This window comes from Ursus americanus, chromosome 17 (genome assembly GCF_024610735.1).
Source record: "Ursus americanus isolate L20-20 chromosome 17, mUrsAme1.1.p, whole genome shotgun sequence".
NCBI lineage: Eukaryota > Metazoa > Chordata > Mammalia > Carnivora > Ursidae > Ursus > Ursus americanus.
The window spans coordinates 46,635,081-46,654,787 of NC_142143.1; the positions used below are offsets into that span (position 1 = coordinate 46,635,081).

The following is a 19,707-nucleotide window of genomic DNA, read 5'->3' on the forward strand; positions in this document are numbered from 1 at the left end:
TAATTTTTTAAAACAGATGTTCATAAATGCCATACTATCATGCAAGTATTATGCACAATTAAATTGCTTATATATAAGCATATATATAGGTTTCTGTTATTTATATATACGTTATATATACATATATATCTGTATATACACGTATATATATATCGTATATATACATAGAAAATTAATGACATTTGTGGTCACTATAATCTCAAGGAAGAGAGGGTCCTCATATAAATAGGAGCAGTTATGACATGAACACTTTCCTTGAACCCACGCGGGTTACCCAGCTGTTCATGAGAGCGGCTTGTCGTTAGCATGTGACTGAGTGAGCGCGAGCAGCGGCCTCGGTGACTGGGGTCATAGAGCTCTTAGGGAAACAGTGCGCAGGCGTAGTACAAAGCTAAAAATCAGCACGTATCATGACGTATCACCCTGTTACCCAGATGGATCTGGCGCTGAGCTGCCGCTAAAAAATCGAGATGTCTTCAGGCTTGCAGCCCTGGCCCAGTGGCCTTGCTGGCTTCGTCCTCCAGGCTTGGGGGTCAAGACCCACCGGACACTGAGCGTAGCACTGAGCGGGCCGCTCTGCGACCGACGAGGAGGCTAAGATGTAGAGTATGGCTTCTAGGACCTTCACGTCTAGTGAGCGAGGCAGGCACATAAGGATAACTTGGACTTTGTTTTCTTTTTTACGAGAGAAACTTCAGGTGCCGCTGTTCGGAGCATCCGAGCTCGTGTGGACTTACACGCGTTCGCACAGCGTCTCTTCCTTGGCTTGAGCTCTTGCAGCCGTGGCACTGGGTGTGACTACCTCACAAGAGGGGAGATGCAAAACAAACTCTTGCAGCCCTGGCAGCTCTGCAGGTGTTTTTCTTAACGTTCTTCCACTAAGAGGAAGTCAAACAGCCTCCTGACTCGGTGACAGAGAACGCGGCCCTGCCAGCTGTCGCTAAAAGCCTTTGTCCTCTTGCAGAAGCTGACGCGGCTGTGAGTGGGCCAGACACTGTGCTGGAGAGGGAGAGGAAGTGGAGGGGGATAAGAGCAATTTCCTTCTTTCTTGGGGGACCCACAGGAAACAGAGGGGAAGTCAGGTCAAACTGGCTTGACACCTCTGTCCTGGGAAATCCTATCAGGTGACTGAAAAGAAAACTTACCTCGCCAAGTCACTGCTCTTTGCCAAGAGATGGAAGGCACCTTGGGGGAAACCCCCGACCACAGGCCTATAAAACCAAGGGACGTTAGCATTGCTGAAAAAAAGACTAGAAAAGTACTTCTTCAACTTCAACCTGGAGTGACAAATATTTCCATCTTGAGTCTTTTCACTTTCCTAATGGAAGTATAGACTGAATGCTTTGTAATATGTGATTTAGATTTCCCCTCTTTCGGCTGTTTGGGTTTCTTTGTGTGTGTGTGTGTGTGTGTGTGTGTGTGTGTGTGTGTGTGTGTGTGTGTGTGTTTCATTTTAGGAAGAAAATAATCTGAGAGAATGCAGGGTATTTGTGTGTGTGTGTGTGTGTGTGTCTGTGTGTCTGTGTGTCTGTGTGTGTCTGTGTGTAAAAGGTTTCCTAATGAAAGTACAAATGCGACCAGCATACAAGTCATGAACAATGACTCCAATTAACAAATGATGTCTCTAATTTTCAAGAAGGGCAAATCATATATCATTCAGTTTGAGGATGCTGAACCTTAATTAAAGACATTGACAAATGCCTAGAGCCGTCTGGAGTAATGAATCTGCTATAATTGGAAAAGAAGCAAGTTTACCTGAAGAAGAATAAAGATGAGGACTTAGTTTTCTTGGCGTTTCTTTCAAAATTTAAAGGATGGGCAAAACCTTTAAATGTCAATCCCTTCAAATCCTTTGTGGAGTGAGGGAAACTAAAGTTAGAATGAGCAAGCAAACAAACAATACAGGAAGAAAACAAGAAACCTATTGCAAGTAAAGATACAAAATTTAAAAGTTCGGTGAGTAGCAAATAAACAGAATGGCCTTACAGACTTCTCCAACTGAAGAAGTCTTGGGGCACCTGAGTGGCCCAGGTGGTTGGGCATCTGACTCTTGATTTTGGCTCAGGTCCTGATCTCTGGGTGGTGAGATCAAACCCCAGTTCTGGGCTCTGCACTCAGCATGGAATTTGCTTCAGATTCTCTCTCTCCTTCTCTCTTTATCCCTCCTTCTGCTTCCTTTCTCTCTCTCTAAATAAATCTTTAAAAAAAAGTCTTTAAAAATAAGAAGTCTTAAGAGGTAATCCTCGGAGGAAAGTCTATGAACAAACATACTTTAACATCAAGAGTAAATATGAAGAGAATGGGTTTTAGGAGCAATATAATCTGAGTACCTTAGTGACAGTATTTGCTTTAACGCCTTTAAAATACTAAATACACGTACATCTTTATTTAGGTAAAAGCTGGAGTCAAGGTATGGGGCTTCGGTAGCTGTATTAGTTAAAGTAATGTGAATGCCTCCAAAATGTATTACTGGCCAAAACCTAATAGAAGCTCATTTCTTTGTCATGTAAAGTCCAAAATGATGTATCAGAGCAGTGGGTATCTTTCCTCTTAGGAGCCCAGGCCCCTTTCGTTCTGTGGTTCCACCATCTTCAATACTTAGACTGTGAGGTCACTGTGCACATTTGTATCAAGCTGGGAAACAGAGAAGGAGCAAGGAAGATTGCACATGGAGGGGGGCAAACATCACTTCCACTCACACTCCAGGGCCTAGAACTCAGCTCTCTCTATGTCTACACATAACTGCAAGGAAAGCTGGAAATTTGAGCTCTGTGCCAGGAAGATGAGGTAGGTTTGGTGAACGTCCAGCCAGTTCCTGTCCCCAAAGTCTTCTCAAGTGGAATGTACATAAGCTGTTTCAGTGTTGACCAGTTACTGCAGGGATGAGCCTCTTCTGTTCATTCACGTGTTGAAAGGTTCAAGGATTGTCCTAGAATGTTAAAAGGAAAGGCATTTCAAAATTCCACTGAAGGTCTTGCCATTCCATGAGGTCCTCTGAAGGTCCCTGGAGAGGTCATTTTTCCTCTTGTGGACACCAAACATCTTCCCCCTTCCTAATGGCACTCTTGTTTCCTTTTGGAGAGTCTCATCACCTCATCATAGGTGTAGTCAGGCTGGTAAATCTGGTTTCCTATACCCTCATCATGAAATCCAAAGGGGTACCTGGAAGATCCTTCTACCAGATTTTCTCCCCCCGCCCATCACCGTAGGATTGACTGTCAAGGGGCAATCAACTGACCCAAGATGAGCCAATATGACCCACTTGCTCAGGGTTAGTTAGGGTTCGATGTAAGGATAGGAACAGAAGCTTTGGTTTCCTGATTCATTCCTTCAAGGTGCCCTGAAGAAGCGTGGAGTTGTTTCTGGGGCTGAGACGTGGGCTCGCCAGGTACAGCTTACCTGTTTTACACATGGTCCTTCAGCTTTGTGGTCCATCGGGGAGCTTCTCCATATGCCTTCAATACGTGCTCTCTTTTAGCTAAAATTAGGCAGATTTGTTTTTAATAGGTGTAAACAAAGAACCTGAAATGATATAATATAGAATGCGTCAAGCTTTCAGGACCTCGTGAAGGAGCAGCGAGCCGTAGGCTTTCTGTGATCGAGAGCTGGCCCGGCCGCACAGAGTGGTTAACAGCAACGCAGAGGACTCAGCCACACAGCCTTGTCACTTAGTAACTCGGCGACCTCGGACGAGCTGTTTAACCTCTCTAAAAGCCTCCATCTTCTCCTCTATAGAACGAAAATCAATTTGTCTTTCTTAGACAGTTGTCACCATTAACACGAGATGACGGACATAAAGTACGGGCCACGGGTAGCCGTTACTCACATTAGGTGCCATCATCTTCCCTGGCAGAGATATTTGGCAGCACAAGCTCTTCTCGCTTTGTTTCAGTTCCCTGAGGCTAAATACAGATTTACTGAGATTTTCTTGCACTTTGCTGTCTTCACACTGAGGTTAAAAGCCTTCAATTTACATTCTGTTTTGACTTACAACGGCCTCAGCTAATCTGAGAAATACTGTACCATGCACAGGAGGCTTACCCTAAGTAACCACAACAAAGTACCAATAATGACTACATGTATCACTTAAACAACATTTTAAAAATAATTTCTATTTTTATCAAAGTAATACATGTAGAGGCCTTGCTGGCTTAACACATCATATTTTGAAAACTTCGTGTTCTGCAAAATCTCTAAAAATAACGGGGTTTGGGGGGACACGTAGGTTTGGGACACTCTATATAATACCTCTCCAGCTTTACACTCAGAGCATTAACAAAAACAACAAGAATTCGAATCAACACGCAAAGATTGTTAAATCTCGAGAGAAGTTTCCACCTAGCATCACAGTCCTTTGTAGCCTTAAAAATCTGGCTGCAGCTTCCGCTTTTGAGATGTAGGGCCCGAGGACGTTTGCCTTTGATAGAAAGCATTTTTGCTCCAAGTAAAAACCTACCTGGAGTGCGAACATTTTAATTTATCCATTGTTTGTAAATAGGAGGAACATCTTTTCAGTTTCTTCCTCTGTACTCCCTGCTTCCCAGAGAGTGGAAAGCTAACAATTCTTGAATCCATGAAACCAATCACCACCTGCCCTAATGTAAAACACATCTGTAACTTTTTGACTTTTTCCTTAAGGTCTTCAAATATCACAAAGGTTTTCTTGCGTAAGGGTGAGAGAAGCTGTACTTAACTGCCTTTTCCCTTAAAACTGGGAAAAATTCAGGATGAACCAAGGTGAATTCCATATTTTATCAATATCCTTTTCTTATCAATTGGGTATGAGGTAATCATATATATTATACATTAACATATGATTATATTATACATATTATATATGATATGTAATGTCATAGCAGAACACACTGTATAAAAAGAAAAAAAAAACCCAAATTGTATTACCCAGTAATGGATTAACCTTGTCCAAAGACAGAGGTGGCCTTTCCCCTCAGCGGCTGGGTGGTAACCTCTAAGCCCTGTTCGATGAGTATTATTGTTTACCTGGGCCCTTGGGCCATGTCAGATAGTCTATGCTAACAATGTGATTTATGTCGGGGGCCTTGGGCCACAGGGTGTCAGCTTGACCTCTGGAAGGGCTGTGATGGAAGGTCAGTCACGCAGGTAGTCAACTAAGTCTACAAAAGCCCCAGTGTAAGTGTTGACACTAAGGCTGGAGTGCCTGCCCTGGTGGACAAAACTCCGTGCATACTGTCACTCTCACGACTAGGAAAAGTTTGCACTGATCATGGCTCCACTGGGAGAGGACAAATGAAGCTCTGAACATGGAACTTTTCTGGACTCTGCCCTTTGTGCCTCTTCCCTCTGCTGATTCTAGTCTGTATTAAAATTTTGCTTGTAAGAAACCTAATCTTTTGCATAATAAACTATGGATATGATGCCTTTTCTGTGCTCTGTGAGTCATTTTAACAAACTGTTGAAACTGAGGGTGGTCTGGGGACCCCTGAACTTGCAGTTGGTGTCAGAAATGAGGCTGGTCTTGGGGACTCTAAAACTTAGCAAATACTTATAAAGCTTATAACAAAGCTTATAATACTATAAGGTCCCTGATCCATGCATTTCCATTTCTGAAACACTCTTCTCTAAGGCAGTTTCAGTTCATTTAGCTTCAGTTCTCAGCTATTTCACTAACCATTTCTTATATTGCATTTTTCCCATTTTTAGATAGCATCAATATCCTTCCTTCTGTGAAAAATTATGATTTACTTATTTTACTGTAATTGCATATATTTAGCCTCCCCTCTCTCCTATCTTCCCTTTATAGCTATTTTACGTTTTTTGGAGTAAAGTTTGCATTATTATGATTAGGTAAATATTGTTCGCATTATTTGTTGTATGTTTTGCATTTATTTCTTGTACGATATTTGTTTTTCCTGGAGTCTGCTGTTATTTGGTTGGTTTTCTCAGTTTTCCACACGCCCCTTATTAATTCACCATCTCCTAGCCCCAGTCTCTCACAGGGATGAAATTTCTGTCATCAAGCAGTTATAAGCTTGACAGGCAAATACATATTAATTGCTTTTTTAAAAGAATTTTTATTTATTTATTTGAGAGAGAGAGAGTGAACATGAGAGCGCAGAGGGAGCGACAGAGTGAGAAGCAGACGGAGCCCGACGTGAGGCTCTATCCTAGGACCCCAGGATCATGACCTGAGCTGAAGGCAGACACTTAGCCCATTGAGCCACCCAGGTGCCCCTTAATTACTTTTTTCTTGGAAATATCCTCTGGTTCTCCTCAGTCCTTTGGTTCCAACCAGTGCTGGTTACTCGGTAGCCCTGCTACACAACTGTCTTCTTGGGACTACCTTCATAACTTGCTGGAAAATCTTCAGGCTTCTTCCCTGTGTTGGATTCTCTGTTTCTTGGAGTCCAGGTCTTCTTCTTTAATTGATTTTTCATTTTAGTTAAACATTTTCTCAACTTTCTTAAAATCCTTCCTGAGAAAGGGTACATGGGAAATAAAGCTATGAGATCTGAAACGAATTTTAAAAAGTCCTTAACCTAACAGTTGATTGATTGGCTGAATATGAAATTCTAGTCTGGACATTACTTATTCAGATTTAATCATGTCTTTGAAGGTATTGCTCCTGCTCCAGCTTCCAGAATTGCTATTGAGAAGTAAGATGACATTCTATTTCCTCATCCTTTGTATGTAATCTGCTTTTCTTTCTTTCTTTCTTTCTTTCTTTCTTTCTTTCTTTCTTTCTTTCTTTCTTTTTTTCTTTCTTTCTTTCTTTTTAAAGATTTTATTTATTTATTTGACAGAGATAGAGACAGCCAGCGAGAGAGGGAACACAAGCGGGGGGAGTGGGAGAGGAAGAAGGAGGCTCATAGCGGAGGAGCCTGATGTGGGGCTCGATCCCATAACGCCGGGATCACGCCCTGAGCCGAAGGCAGACGCTTAACGACTGTGCCACCCCGGCGCCCCTGCTTTTCTTTCTTGAGCCTTGAGGATCTTTGAATCCAGGATTCTCTGAAATGTAATAACGTAGCCTGGATCCGTCTGTTTTTACTCACTTTGCTGGGAATTCATTAGGCTTTTCATTTTGGAAGCTAATGTTTTTTAGTTATGGAGAAATTTTTTAAGTAATGTCCTTGATAATTTTCTTTCTTTGATGTTTTCCTGCTTCTTTCTGGAGCTCCTATTACTTAGGTGTTGAACTTCCTGAATCAACTGCTCAGTTTTCGTAATTTTCTAGTATTTTTCCAGTTCTCAGTGATTTTGCCCTTTCTCGAGGAATTCTTCAACTTTATCTTATAGCCCTTCTATTGCTTTTTAAACTTCTGTTTCTGTATTTGTAAGTTCTAAGAGGTTATTAGTCTGTAAATGTTCTTGTTTCATGAATCTTCTCTTACTTTTTGATCTTTTTCTCATTTTTTAAAAACTCTGCTTTGTCTCTTTTTCCTCTGACTTTATTATTTTTTTCTATTTGGTTTTTGGAACTTTGTCTTTACCCTACAGTGTTTTCTGAAGTGCTTTATGGTCATTTGTGTTTTTGTGTTTAATAATAAGGTCCCAGTTATTGGAATGGGTACCTTATTTGCATAGATAGAGCTTCCTGACTTACAAGTATCCTAGCAGGTGATGCTTGAAACTGTCATATTTCATTAGAGGAAACCCTAACTGTCAGTATGTCTTTTCCTTTGGGCTAATCAATTTTCTTAAAGACAAATCTTTTAATCACTTGCCTGGCAGTTATAAGCTTGACAGTAAGCATTTTAGAACTCTAACTGTCTTATTGTTCAGTGTAATGGCTTTCAATTAAATCTTAATCTTATCAAGACAATTCCTTCTCAGCTCTGCTAGATATCTAGGACCTTTCTGGAAAGCAAATGTTCAGTTTTCAAACAAGGGGTAGCAGGGGTAGTGGCTTGACTGAGTGGGCTGGAAGGGATCTAACTACGTCTTACATGTATTTCAACTAGTTGTCCTGTTTTCAATCCTACCCTGAACTTCCTGTTTCAAAGATTGTTGATAGACCAAGTCTTGAATCTTCTGCACTTTTACAATGTGAACTGATTTTCATCTTGTTCAATTCCTCTGCTTCCTGTTATTTGTCACAGTGGAGAAACCTAAAGTTGAAGGCAATTATCATATGCTCAACCTCTGTCCATCTTTTATAACTTTATTGGCATTTCTCATCTGCTGGTGTCTTGTTCTTTCTGTCTTTTAGGCTTTATAAACTTTTTATTCCTTTATATTATTATTATTATTCTAGGCATTCTGAAAGAAAGTAGAAGTAACATATGTATTTGATCTTCTGTGTTTCATCTCCATAAAACATATGATTTCCACCATAGCAAGGGAAGAGAGAACTAGAAGTCTTCCCAGGGGCTCAGCCTTTGGCCCAGAAATAACACACATAGACTTAAAACAGACTGTCCAGGAAAAGTCACAAGATCGCATTTAATGGCAAGAGGCTGTGAAGTGTCCCATGTGTCAGGAAGAAGACTAGATCAGGGTATTGGAAGATGTAAGTGGGGTTGACTAACATTTATCCAGCTCTTACTGTATGTCGGGTATTGTACCCTTACACATATTAATTTATACTCGTGAAATCCTTCAAGACAGCGACAATTTAAATCACCTTTTTATATACGAGGAAACAAAGCACAGAGAAATTAAGTAACTCACTTCAACGTAATAGAGAGTGAGGAGCAAAGTCATGACTGAACCCAACAGCCTGACTCTGGAGCCTTTGGGCTTAAACACTGCGTTATTTTTCTTCATATTTAATTAATCCACATTAGTTTATTGAGGAATAATTTTGTGCCAGACACAGCGATAAGTATATAGAAAAAATTATGAAAGAATCTGTACCAAAGTGCTAACAGTATTTGCTTATGGGCAGTAAATTCATAGATGATTTTTTCTTTTCTTGTGCTCTTCTGGGTTGTCTGGTTTTTTATTTAAAAGATCCCACTTAATTTTATAAGGATGGAAAACTTTGGGGTGCCTGGGGTGGCACAGCGGTTAAGTGTCTGCCTTTGGCTCAGAGCGTGATCCCGGCGTTATGGGATCGAGCCCCACATCAGGCTCCTCCGCTGTGAGCCTGCTTCTTCCTCTCCCACTCCCCCTGCTTGTGTTCCCTCTCTCGCTGGCTGTCTCTCTCTGTCAAATAAATAAATAAAATCTTTAAAAACAAAACAAAACAAAAAAACCCACAACTTTCTATTGAAAAACATATAGATAGGAATGTGGTTCAGGTACTTCAAGAATTGGTTCATGGATTGAGGACACAGTAATAATGACTTATCAAACCCTAATTTAAAATACTTATTTATTGAATGGTTATGGATGCAGAATTCCTCCTGCACATAGCCTGGGGAAAATCTAAATGTACTTTATGGAACTTTTATGATGAGAGATAGAAAGGTATGTCTCCTGTGGAAAAATGCACACGTTTTCAAAGCTTACTGCCATTTTTAGGGACCATCTGGAGGACAACTCACTTTGTGGGATCATTGGGAAAAGAAGCACATGGCCTTTAGGATTAATTACAAACTGCGGGGGGGGGGTTTCCTTATCCGACTTTACAAATTCTATATATCTTTCAAGGCTCAGTTCAAATTCAAAGCTCAAATTCACCTTAAATTCAGAACATGAGCCACTGATGAAATTCCTCAACTTTCCCATTATTCAGACAATTATTTCTCTTTGTATTCTTAAGTTTGTTGGAGTTTGTACCTCATTTACCTTAGTTCTTAGTAATGTCTTACATTCTTTGTAAACCATAGTTGTAGAAAAATAGAATGTTAGAAATGGAAGAAAACACAGTTCATTGGATCCAACTCTTCTTTCACAGATGATATAGCTGACATGTAAGGCACAGGCAAAGTCTTTGCTTAAAATTCCACATCATACCAGTAGCTTATCTAGGACCAGAACTTGAGACTCCTTCCTGTTAGGCCAAAGATCTTTACCCTATATTACTTCATGAGTTGTAATAATTTTCTCTAATACTAATGTTCTCAGAGCAAGAGATAATGTCTTTTACTTCTTTGTAATTTGGAAGAATTCATCTAGCAAATCTAGGTAAGAAGCATAGCAACAAGTAAATCTTAGCCCCTAGAAGGAAAATAGATAATGAAACATTCATGAATTGGCAGTACCTACATAGACCTCAGTGTTGAAGAGGATTCAGAGGTTAAAGTTAAGCTTTGACATAGAAAAGAATGCCATGATTGACTAGTGACACCTGCCATAGATACAGGAGGAGAGAATGCAATGCATATGTCAGGCATGGCACAATGACCAATCCTCTTCTAGTGTATGAACCATCCCCTCCCAGAAAGGATACACGTGGAGAAAAGAAGGAGAATATGGATACATACTCAGTATCCAGAATGGAGGAATCAGTCCTAGTTACCAATGCAGTGACATATGCTCCTGCTAGATTGTCTTCCTGTTAACTTCTTTGTAATTCCTAAAACTATAGGCATGTAGTAGGTGCTCAATAAGGACTTCCTAATTGATTGAAATTAGGATATAACATACTTTCACAACAGAGCTCTCCTATCTTTCTTTGATTTCCCATGCCAATCATAGTCCTTAACACTTAATAAGTGCTTTAAAATTCCTTGTGGAATAAAAACATGACCTTCCAAGCATGGCCTTAATTTCTAGTTTATCAATACTCAGTCCCATCTGATTTACAATTGAGAATATTGCGAGCCGATGACTGTGTTACATTAGTGTCTTCTATATTCTTTGAATCACCTCTCAAAGTTGCGTAGATGGCATGAAAAGCTCTAACATACGGGATTTTATGAGTCAAATTGCGGGGAAAATCTGACTCCGCATGGACTTCCATTCTGTATGTCATTCTTCTTCCGTAGGCTCACTTTGCGTGATGTCAGGAGTTCCGGGAGTCAAAATAGCGTGGGGGCATAGATCCAATATTGACTCATACTCGGCGGAAGAAATCTACACCAAAGTCTGGATGAGATAATTTGGTTGTGAGCACTAGGGATATGACTGCTGATCACAGAGGAAAAAGGGTAACCAAGGTGTAAATTTTGTCTTACGATTACCTACTCAGTAAAGAATGAGGATAGCATGAGATACGATCAAAAATCTTGCTGACGCCTAATGCATAACCATAGCCAGTTTTCAGAAAGAAAGTCTAGCTGAAAAGAAAAAAGAAAGTTTGCAGCCCCTTTGTTTTAGTAATATGGTCACACTTGGGCTTCTGGTGGGTTTGTAAAACTTTTAAAGGATATCTTCGTGGCGAATTATTCTGCAGTCTCAGTGTTGGCTGAACAAACAAGGTGTGAAACCTCTAGTTTGCATGTGTAACATAAGGTGTTTTACAGGCAGAAAAGAGAGAGAAATGTCTTCTTTGGTAAAGTTGACAAGACAGGAAAAGATCACAAAAGGAAATACTATTGTAGTGACAACATTCTGAACCAAGGAATCATATGTCGAAAGATAAAAATCTAATTAAATGTGATTCAATTCTAGCCTGGGATACAGGACCAGTTACATAATTTATAGAAACCAGTGTGAAATGAAAATGGAGCCCCTTGTTAAAAAATCATTAGGAACTTTAAAAAAGTGACAAAAGAGCATTTAAAACTAAATGTAGGCTGTTTCAAGTGCAGAATCTTGATAGATTGTGTCTCGTGTCCATGTGGTCTCATGCCCATGACGTTGGACCTGATGGGATGTCTAACTGAGAATTTTAAAACGTTTATTTACAGTCTTACTATCTTTTAAGAAATTAAAGAATGACTATTATCTCGAAAATTCTACAGAAAAAAAAAAAAATCCCAGAAACCAAAGCCTGATAGGATGTAATTATTTGAATTCACATACCTAATACAGTTATAGACATATGCAATAATCTTAATGGATATTGACTGATTGGGGGACAGGTAGATTAGGGAAAAGATCTTGGTTCTAGACTTGGCTCTGCATTATCCAGTTGAATGAATTTAAGCACATCACTTTGTTTTTCTGGATCTTGATTTACAAATCTAAAAAGTGAGGGAATAGACCATAGATAATCTCCCTAATTCCATAATTCTGTGCTGTGCTTGGTCATGTTATCAAGTTATTAGAACTTGGATTTTAGTCATGTAGTTACTAATACCAAACACCTGACCATATTGTAAACATATTCTTAATATATATCTGTATTTTGAATAGGCATACCCAATTTCAAACACCCAGATAATATATAATTCCCAATTATGGCCCCTACTGCTCTTAACTCCTCACCCCCAACACCATATTTCAGTGGATAAATCAAGGGATGAGCAAGACCAATCCTTACTCCTTTTGAGAAAGTTGGGAATATTCCTTCCAGTACCTAGATCTAGAAGTTTGGCCCTTGGTTTCCTAGATGGTGGTGAGTGCCTACAGAGTGTTTCAAGGTTCTGATAAGGCTTTCTTGCCACTACGTCACTCTGTGAGCACATTATCTGTATTTTTTTTCTTGAGGAGAGCTACAATGGAGCTTTACGGCCAGCACTGTAATTTCTATACTTTTTACTTGTTTAACATGAGGCTTTTGTCCCACAGATAGGTTTTTATCTTGTTTATTCTCTGGGAAGATAGCCCCTCAAAGAGTTTTCTAGCCTTTTGCACGTAAAATAATACATGGGATTATCCCAGTAAGCAAGAGTTGGCTAAAGAGGCATAGCACCGTGTTTCCAACATTGACCATAAATCACATTTAATTAAAAACCAGTTTCCTACAGGTTAGGTCTGACAGCGTTATGATGAGAACTTGAGGGAAAAGAACTCAGAGTAGATCTTCAGATGAGCATTCAGATTCACATTTATTCAGAGCTGTCTATGGGTACATCTCCATGTTGAAATGCTTTTAGGGAACAAAAGAAGGTTACATAAGCAATACAACAATTTCTGGTTTTAAGGAACTCGGTCTAGCAGGGGAGATAATACCTGAGTAACCTGAGAACGAGGGGCCAGGGCTCTTTAAAAAGTATGAAGCAAGTGCTAGGCCTGAATGGAGGATATGGTGTTAATTTTAATAAGGGAATTTGGGGAGAACTTATGGAGATAATGGTTTTTAGCCTGGGCTTGAATGGATGGGTACCACTCCGAGGGGTAGATGAGGGGGAAGGGAACTCAAGGCCAAAGGAATAGCATAAGCAAAGGTTCAGGGTGTGTTCTGTTTAGGAACGACTGGTCATCTAACCTGCCTACATAACAACAGATAACTTACTGAGTGTTTACTGCATGTCCAGCAAAATTCATGTGTATCAAGTGATTTAACTTTCAACTGAAGTCTGGAAGAAGAACTACTATTAGTCCCATTTTAAAGACAAGGAAACTGAGTCACAGAAGAGTTAAGATGCTTCCTCAAAATCACATAGCCAGATAGTCATGGAGCCAGGATTCAAGTTTGCGCCCATAACACAACACTCCAGTGTGTACAGAGTGCGGGTTGAAGTGCAACGTGGGTTGGAACCAAAGAGGGGAGAGCCTTCTGTGCCATCCTGAAGTGTTCTACTTCATAAATGAATACTGAGGGAGGAGAAAGAATCCTACTTTTTTTATTTTTTGGTATGTGGAAGGAAAAGAAATAAAAAAGAAAAGAAAAAGACTCTCCATTATTAATGGTTATTTGGAACAATTGATCATCCGAGCTACCCTTTTGAATAGGGTAGCCTCCGGCCACATGTGGTTATTGAGCATTTGAAACATGACTAGTCCAAATTGAGATGTGCGGTAGGTATAAAATCCATGCTGGATTTCTAGGATTCGGTATGACAAAGAAAGGTAAAATATCTTACTAATAATTTTGTGTGTTTGATACATATTAAAATGATATTTTGGATATATTGGATTAAATACAACATATTTTAAAAATTATTTTTACCTGTTTCTTTCTACTTTTCTTCTCCTTCTCCTTCTTCTTCTTCTTCTTCTTCTTCTTCTTCTTCTTCTTCTTCTTCTTCTTCTTCTTCTTCTTCTTCTTCTTTTCTTCTTCTTCTTCCTCTTCTTCTTCTTCTTCTTACCTATTTAGCTGACGTTATATTTCTATTGGGCAGTATTTGTCCAGGGCAATGCAAAGTTGTGGTAGACATTTTACTAACCAACTTTGATGAAGAACTTCCTTACCACCTTGGTCTTTTAACCACAGTCTTTCCTTGCTTTCTGGTCATTTGCAAGAAAAATTTTAAAAGGCACCCCCCTTTGTAAAGGTTCGAGCTCCCCTAGAATTTCCTTTTTTACCTGCTCCTGACCACAAACAAATGATCAATGCGCTCTGTGGATAACGACTCAACAATTTACAAGGGTAAAGGATGGAGGTGCAAAAAGTTTCCAATCCCTGAATGGTGTGAAGTAAAAGTGCTTTCAAAGGATCCCACAAGAATGGCACAGGTGGGCATAATGGGTCTGTCTCATCGTCAAAAGACCCAAGGAGTTGAAAGGAAACTCTAACTACAACACCAAAATGCCACAAAACCATAGTTATTAATACAAACTAGCATCTCTGCCTATCTGTCACCATCTCATCTAAAAAAAACTTGTGAAAATACGTAATCCTGAGGACTTCAGCTGGGTATAAATACCAGCAGCAGAAGGAGATGCAGTACATTTTTCTGATTGTCTGTAGGTCGGCTATTAGAAAAGAAAGATCAGCTAAGTCCTTTGGACCTGATCAGCGTAACCCGGGAGCTACTGATTTCAACTACTTCTGCCGAACTACGACACGATGAATTATACAAGCTATATCTTAGCTTTCCAGCTTTGCGTGATTTTGTGTTCTTCTGGCTATTACTGTCAGGCCATGTTTTTTAAAGAAATAGAAAACCTGAAGGAATATTTTGTAAGTATGACCTTTTAATAACACTTGCTGTGGTTGAAATGACTGAATGTTGACTGGGAGTTGTCTTTCTGATACGCTGCCATCTCGAGGCCACAGTCATCTTGAGAAGACTTGGTGTTATTTTGACTGTTTACTAGATGTATTTTTTAACTAAATGATCTAGATATTGCTTTTACCTTCTGCTCAACTTGCTATAGAGACCGAGGGGGCTTTTGCGTATCTTCCAAAAGATGGGATTGATAGGGGTATAAAGCACGATGATGTTGATAATTTTGTGGTGAGAATCCATTCAATTGTGATGTCAAGTAGTACGTATATTGAAACAATGACTGGCTATTAGTTTTTGACTTCTCAGAGTACTACGGGGGTGACAATAAAAGGTCAAGATTAGCATTAAATATGGTAATCTGAAATGATCAATTAAACAGTGTGAGGTCCTTCGAGTTTTGGCTTAAAAAATTACAGGTGTTTTTCCAAAAAGTGGTTTTAAAGTCCTACTGCCCTGTCTATGTTGTCTATGAATTACTCTCGAACTCAGTCACTTGCTGAGATTTTGTCGGTGTTCTAGTCAGGCCTATATTAAAATTTTTGTTTGTTTGCTTTGTTTCACGAGCTTTAAAAATGTTATTTATGGTTAATTAAAATCATTTTTTCATTTTAAATATTTTATCATTTGTCCAAAATGTAGCTATTATAATTGGAGCTGTTATATTCAAGCATTCAGAAGTTATTTTATTCTCACATCGTCAAAACCCTCTCTCACATGCACACATTTGGAACTGTCTTTTAAAGCTGATAATACCATATAGGAGGTCACGAGTAGATGTTATGGAGACCAGTACCATAGGGGGGCAGTATTTTATAGTGAGATGATTTTGCTGATTTTTTTACTAGGCTTGAAAATACTTCCTTTTCCTCACTATAGTTATTTGGGACAATCGAAGTATCACTGGGCTTGTTGAGTTCTTTTGTAATATTGCAACTTAAGGGATATCCTAGAAAATAAGAAGTTAAAATGGCATGATAGTCTTTGGTTATAATCAACATACCAGCTTTACTAAATAGTGTTGAAAAGAAAATCAGCGGATATTGTCAACAATAAAACTTTAAGTACATTTTTAGGGAAATTAATGGACTAATTGAAAACCATTTTTCTTTCATTTTTTTTAAGAATGCAAGTAATCCAGATGTAGCAGATGGTGGCCCTCTTTTCTTAGATATTTTGAAGAACTGGAGAGAGGTAAGCTGAATATTTCCATTTGGCTGATTTTCCTGTTGCTTATTTTCTGATGCATAAATTCATAGAAACTTTCTTTGTGCTCTTTTCTTCCAAGGAGAGTGACAAAACGATCATTCAAAGCCAAATCGTCTCCTTCTACTTGAAACTGTTCGAAAACTTTAAAGATAACCAGGTCATTCAAAGGAGCATGGACACCATCAAGGAGGACATGCTTTTCAAGTTCTTCAACAGCAGTACCAGTAAGCGGAGTGACTTCCTTAAGCTGATTCAAATTCCCGTGAGTTGATCTTAATTCTTTCTTTGGTTTCATTGCAGAGGCTCTTGTAAAATACTGATTTTCCAGAAAGTAAATCAGCTGCTGGGTACAGTTGTTAAAACTATGAAATGAACCCATGGCCAAAACTCCTCCTTAGTAATTCCATTTGTGCTTTTGGGTGACTTTGCCAAGTCAGTATGTAAATCATTTAATTTTGTGATTTGGGGGGAAATGCTGGTGTTATGTTTATTGTGCAGAGACAGGTGAATGGACAAATCCAGTGAGGAGGAAGTAGTGAAGGAGCCTGGGGTGGGGGGGTATTGAGAAGCATTTCTCTCATCGTTCCTTGTTTGTGTGATGGAAATTCTCCTGCCTCCACAGGAGACTGCAGGTCTTAATGGAAAGAGCAGGGGTGGGTGGGAATGGAGAGGATTTGTGCCCTCCTCCCACCTTGGCCACCAAGGAACCTTGTGACCCCAGATGAATCACAGGCTTGGCTAGGGCTCAGTTTCCTCATCCCGAAAGGAGGCTTTTGGGGTCACTCTAATTTCTATGGTCTCCTTTGCTCTAAAATTACACAGTGCCATGGATAGAAAGAGAGAATGAGATAGCAAAGGCTCTGGTCTTTGAAAAGGCACTGGGCGCATTCTCTTGCCTGGCTCTGGTCAACCTCTCATATGGTACTGCCTAAGTAGCAGCAAGAGTGTTTGTTCTTAGAGAAGAAAATAGAATTTATATCTTATGAAGAAATTGTTCTATCAACTTTTGCATCCTTAGCTATCTTAGCTGGAGAAATCCTTAGGTTCTCAAGCCTTATCTCATGAAACTGCCTTGCGTGTTTAAAGTTATGGCTTCTAGAAGCTGAAAGTTAACTTTGAAGCATAAAGATAAATCACATTTTCCAAAATTTTATCTAGGAGACAAGGGCCACTGGTTCCTTTGGGTTTGGCTTTGATGTACAAAATTTGAATGAGAAAGGGTGGGGTCCTGTGATGACTTGTCCTCTCAGGATGTGTGGCAGCTATCATTTTTCCCTGCCCTGCCTCTCACCCCTCTCAGATCAGATAAGTGCTTGTTCTTCAGGATTTCTCTAGTCTCGAGTATGTTAGATGGTACAAAAGTGGTTTGGAAAATCATTAAAACCATTACCATGTTCCACTGATAGTGTTTTCCAATGGTCAGCGGATCCCCTCTGGCCCCAGGCTAGACACTGAAAAAGCACTTGTTCCTGACCCAGGGCTGCCCCTGGCTTGCCGTACAGTCCTAGATGAGTCTTTTGGTTTCTTGGTGATACCCAGAACACTGGAAAGTAGAATGTATCACTGGCAAACACAGCTGGTAGAAACTTTTTCTGACTCTGCTGTAACTGGGCCATGAAAAAAATCTGTGGTCCCATCCTTCTGGAAGCTGCAAGCCTCCTGCTTCATGATGGGTGATTTTTAGTGAGCTCTCAACCATCGTCCCCTCCCCTTTGGCTCACTTGCTAATATATAAGAATGTTATGCTTTTTAATAATTAGTCCCGAAGCCTAGAATCCCTCTAGTTATTCAGAAGTGTAGCAAGGTGGTCACAGTGTTTCCAGTATTAGAAAGAAACATAGTGGCAGAGCCAAGATGAAAGTAAATGGTCCCCATTTTATTAAACGTGAATTCACCTAAATGGTCCTGTGAGTTAGAGTGAGGAAATATTTCAATTTGCTGGGATGGAAAGGTGCTGGGAAATTTGCTGCAATTCCTGATTTTAAAAGTTAATGGCAGTAATTGCTTATTGCCATATGAATATGATTAGTGTTTTTTTTTTTTATCCCATTGTGGAAATGATGAAACTGACCAAATTGGGGGGAAATGAGAAATTACAGTATTCATCTGTCTTAGACTTGGTGTTTACAAAGTACTGAACCTATATTGGTGATTCTCAAACTTTGGTGAGTAACAGTGTCACCTGTAGAGCTTAGTGACCATACAACTGCCTGGGTCTTCTCTCACTTCATGCATCTGGGTCTCTGAGTTCCTCATTAGGTCTCCAGGTTATTCTGCTACACACCAAAGGTGAGAACCATTGACCTATAGTAACTCATCTTATACTTACATCAATTAAAGTACAAGGTGGGTAGAATTGGTAGGGAGTCTAGAGATGATTGCAATTATCTCCTCATTGTTTCGATGAGAAAACAGAGGTTCAGAGAGGTCGAGTGACTGGTTCAAAGTCAGAGTTATTACACACAGGATTCAAACCTACCTTTTTTTGTCACTCCACTTCAAGGCTCTTTCCACTATATAATTTTGAGGATTCTATGGCAGTAAACTTAAGGATATATCATGCACCCCATCATATTACAGCACAACTAGCAATTTAATTATAATTTTAGTCTTAATAAGTGAAGAAACCACCATTGTATATTAAGGTAATGTATTGCCAATGAAAATCATTTGTTTTGAAGGAATACTTCCATTTTCATGATATTAACAGCGTAATATCCTGATGGCTTGTATGCCTGGAATTAATTTTGCTGCTTTCTTTCCCAATAGGTGAATGATATGCAGGTTCAGCGCAAAGCGATAAATGAACTCATCAAAGTGATGAATGATCTCTCACCAAGATCTAACCTGAGGAAGCGGAAAAGGAGTCAGAATCTGTTTCGAGGCCGCAGAGCATCGAAATAATGTTCATCCTGCCTGCAATATTTGAATTTTTAAATCTAAATCTATTTATTAATATTTAATATTTTACATTATTTATATGAAGAATATATTTTTAGACTCATCAATCAAAGTATTTATAATAGCAACTTTTATGTAATGAAAATGATTATTAATATATGTATTATTTATAATTCCTGTATCCTGTGACTATTTCACTCAATCCCCTCCCTTTTTTTTCCTGACCGACTAGGCAAGACTGTGATTTCAAGGCTTAATCTCAGGGACCAAGTAGGCAGCCAACTGAAGTAAGACCCTGTGGGTTGTGCATTTATGTCACTTAATACACTGAGCACTTACAAAGAAACAATGCCATCCAGTCCCTGCCTATTTGGGAACATGCCTGTGTAATGAGCCACTGCTCTAATGGCATGTCAGACACCACTTGAATGTGTCAGGTGATACAACTTGTCTCCTGATTAAGAACATAGCACTTCTTCTCATGCCTGGTGCTTCAGAATACCACTGACAACTATGACTGTACTCAAATGGAAAGTAATTGATTTGTTTAGTTTATCAATATTTAATATATATGAATAAAGCAAAATTTCATAATGACTTGTGCTGTGTCAGACTTTTTCCAGGTGAGGACTGGGGTAAATGAACTACACTCTAATGAGTTAATAGGAAGAAAGTTATTTTTTAGCTGTGGAAATCTTAGAATTGAATGAAGCCCGAAATGTGGTGTTTC

At 39.4% G+C, this 19,707-nt stretch overlaps 1 protein-coding gene across 1 annotated transcript; it reads left to right on the forward strand.

The window, feature by feature from the left end:
- The first annotated feature begins 14,614 nt into the window (after positions 1-14,614).
- Positions 14,615-19,497, forward strand: IFNG (interferon gamma). Its single transcript, XM_045789949.2, has 4 exons — positions 14,615-14,821; positions 15,993-16,061; positions 16,156-16,338; positions 18,846-19,497. The coding sequence occupies exons 1-4, from the start codon at positions 14,708-14,710 to the stop codon at positions 18,978-18,980; spliced, it is 501 nt and encodes a 166-aa protein (XP_045645905.1). The 5' UTR covers positions 14,615-14,707; the 3' UTR covers positions 18,981-19,497.
- Positions 19,498-19,707: the final 210 nt, after the last annotated feature.

Coding starts and splice junctions, on each gene's coding strand:
- IFNG (XM_045789949.2), top strand. CDS start 14,708: ATGAATTATACAAGCTATATCTTAGCTTTCCAGCTTTGCGTGATTTTG. Junction 16,062..16,155: donor TTTTGAAGAACTGGAGAGAG/GTAAGCTGAATA, acceptor TTTTCTTCCAAG/GAGAGTGACAAAACGATCAT. Junction 16,339..18,845: donor TTAAGCTGATTCAAATTCCC/GTGAGTTGATCT, acceptor CTTTCCCAATAG/GTGAATGATATGCAGGTTCA.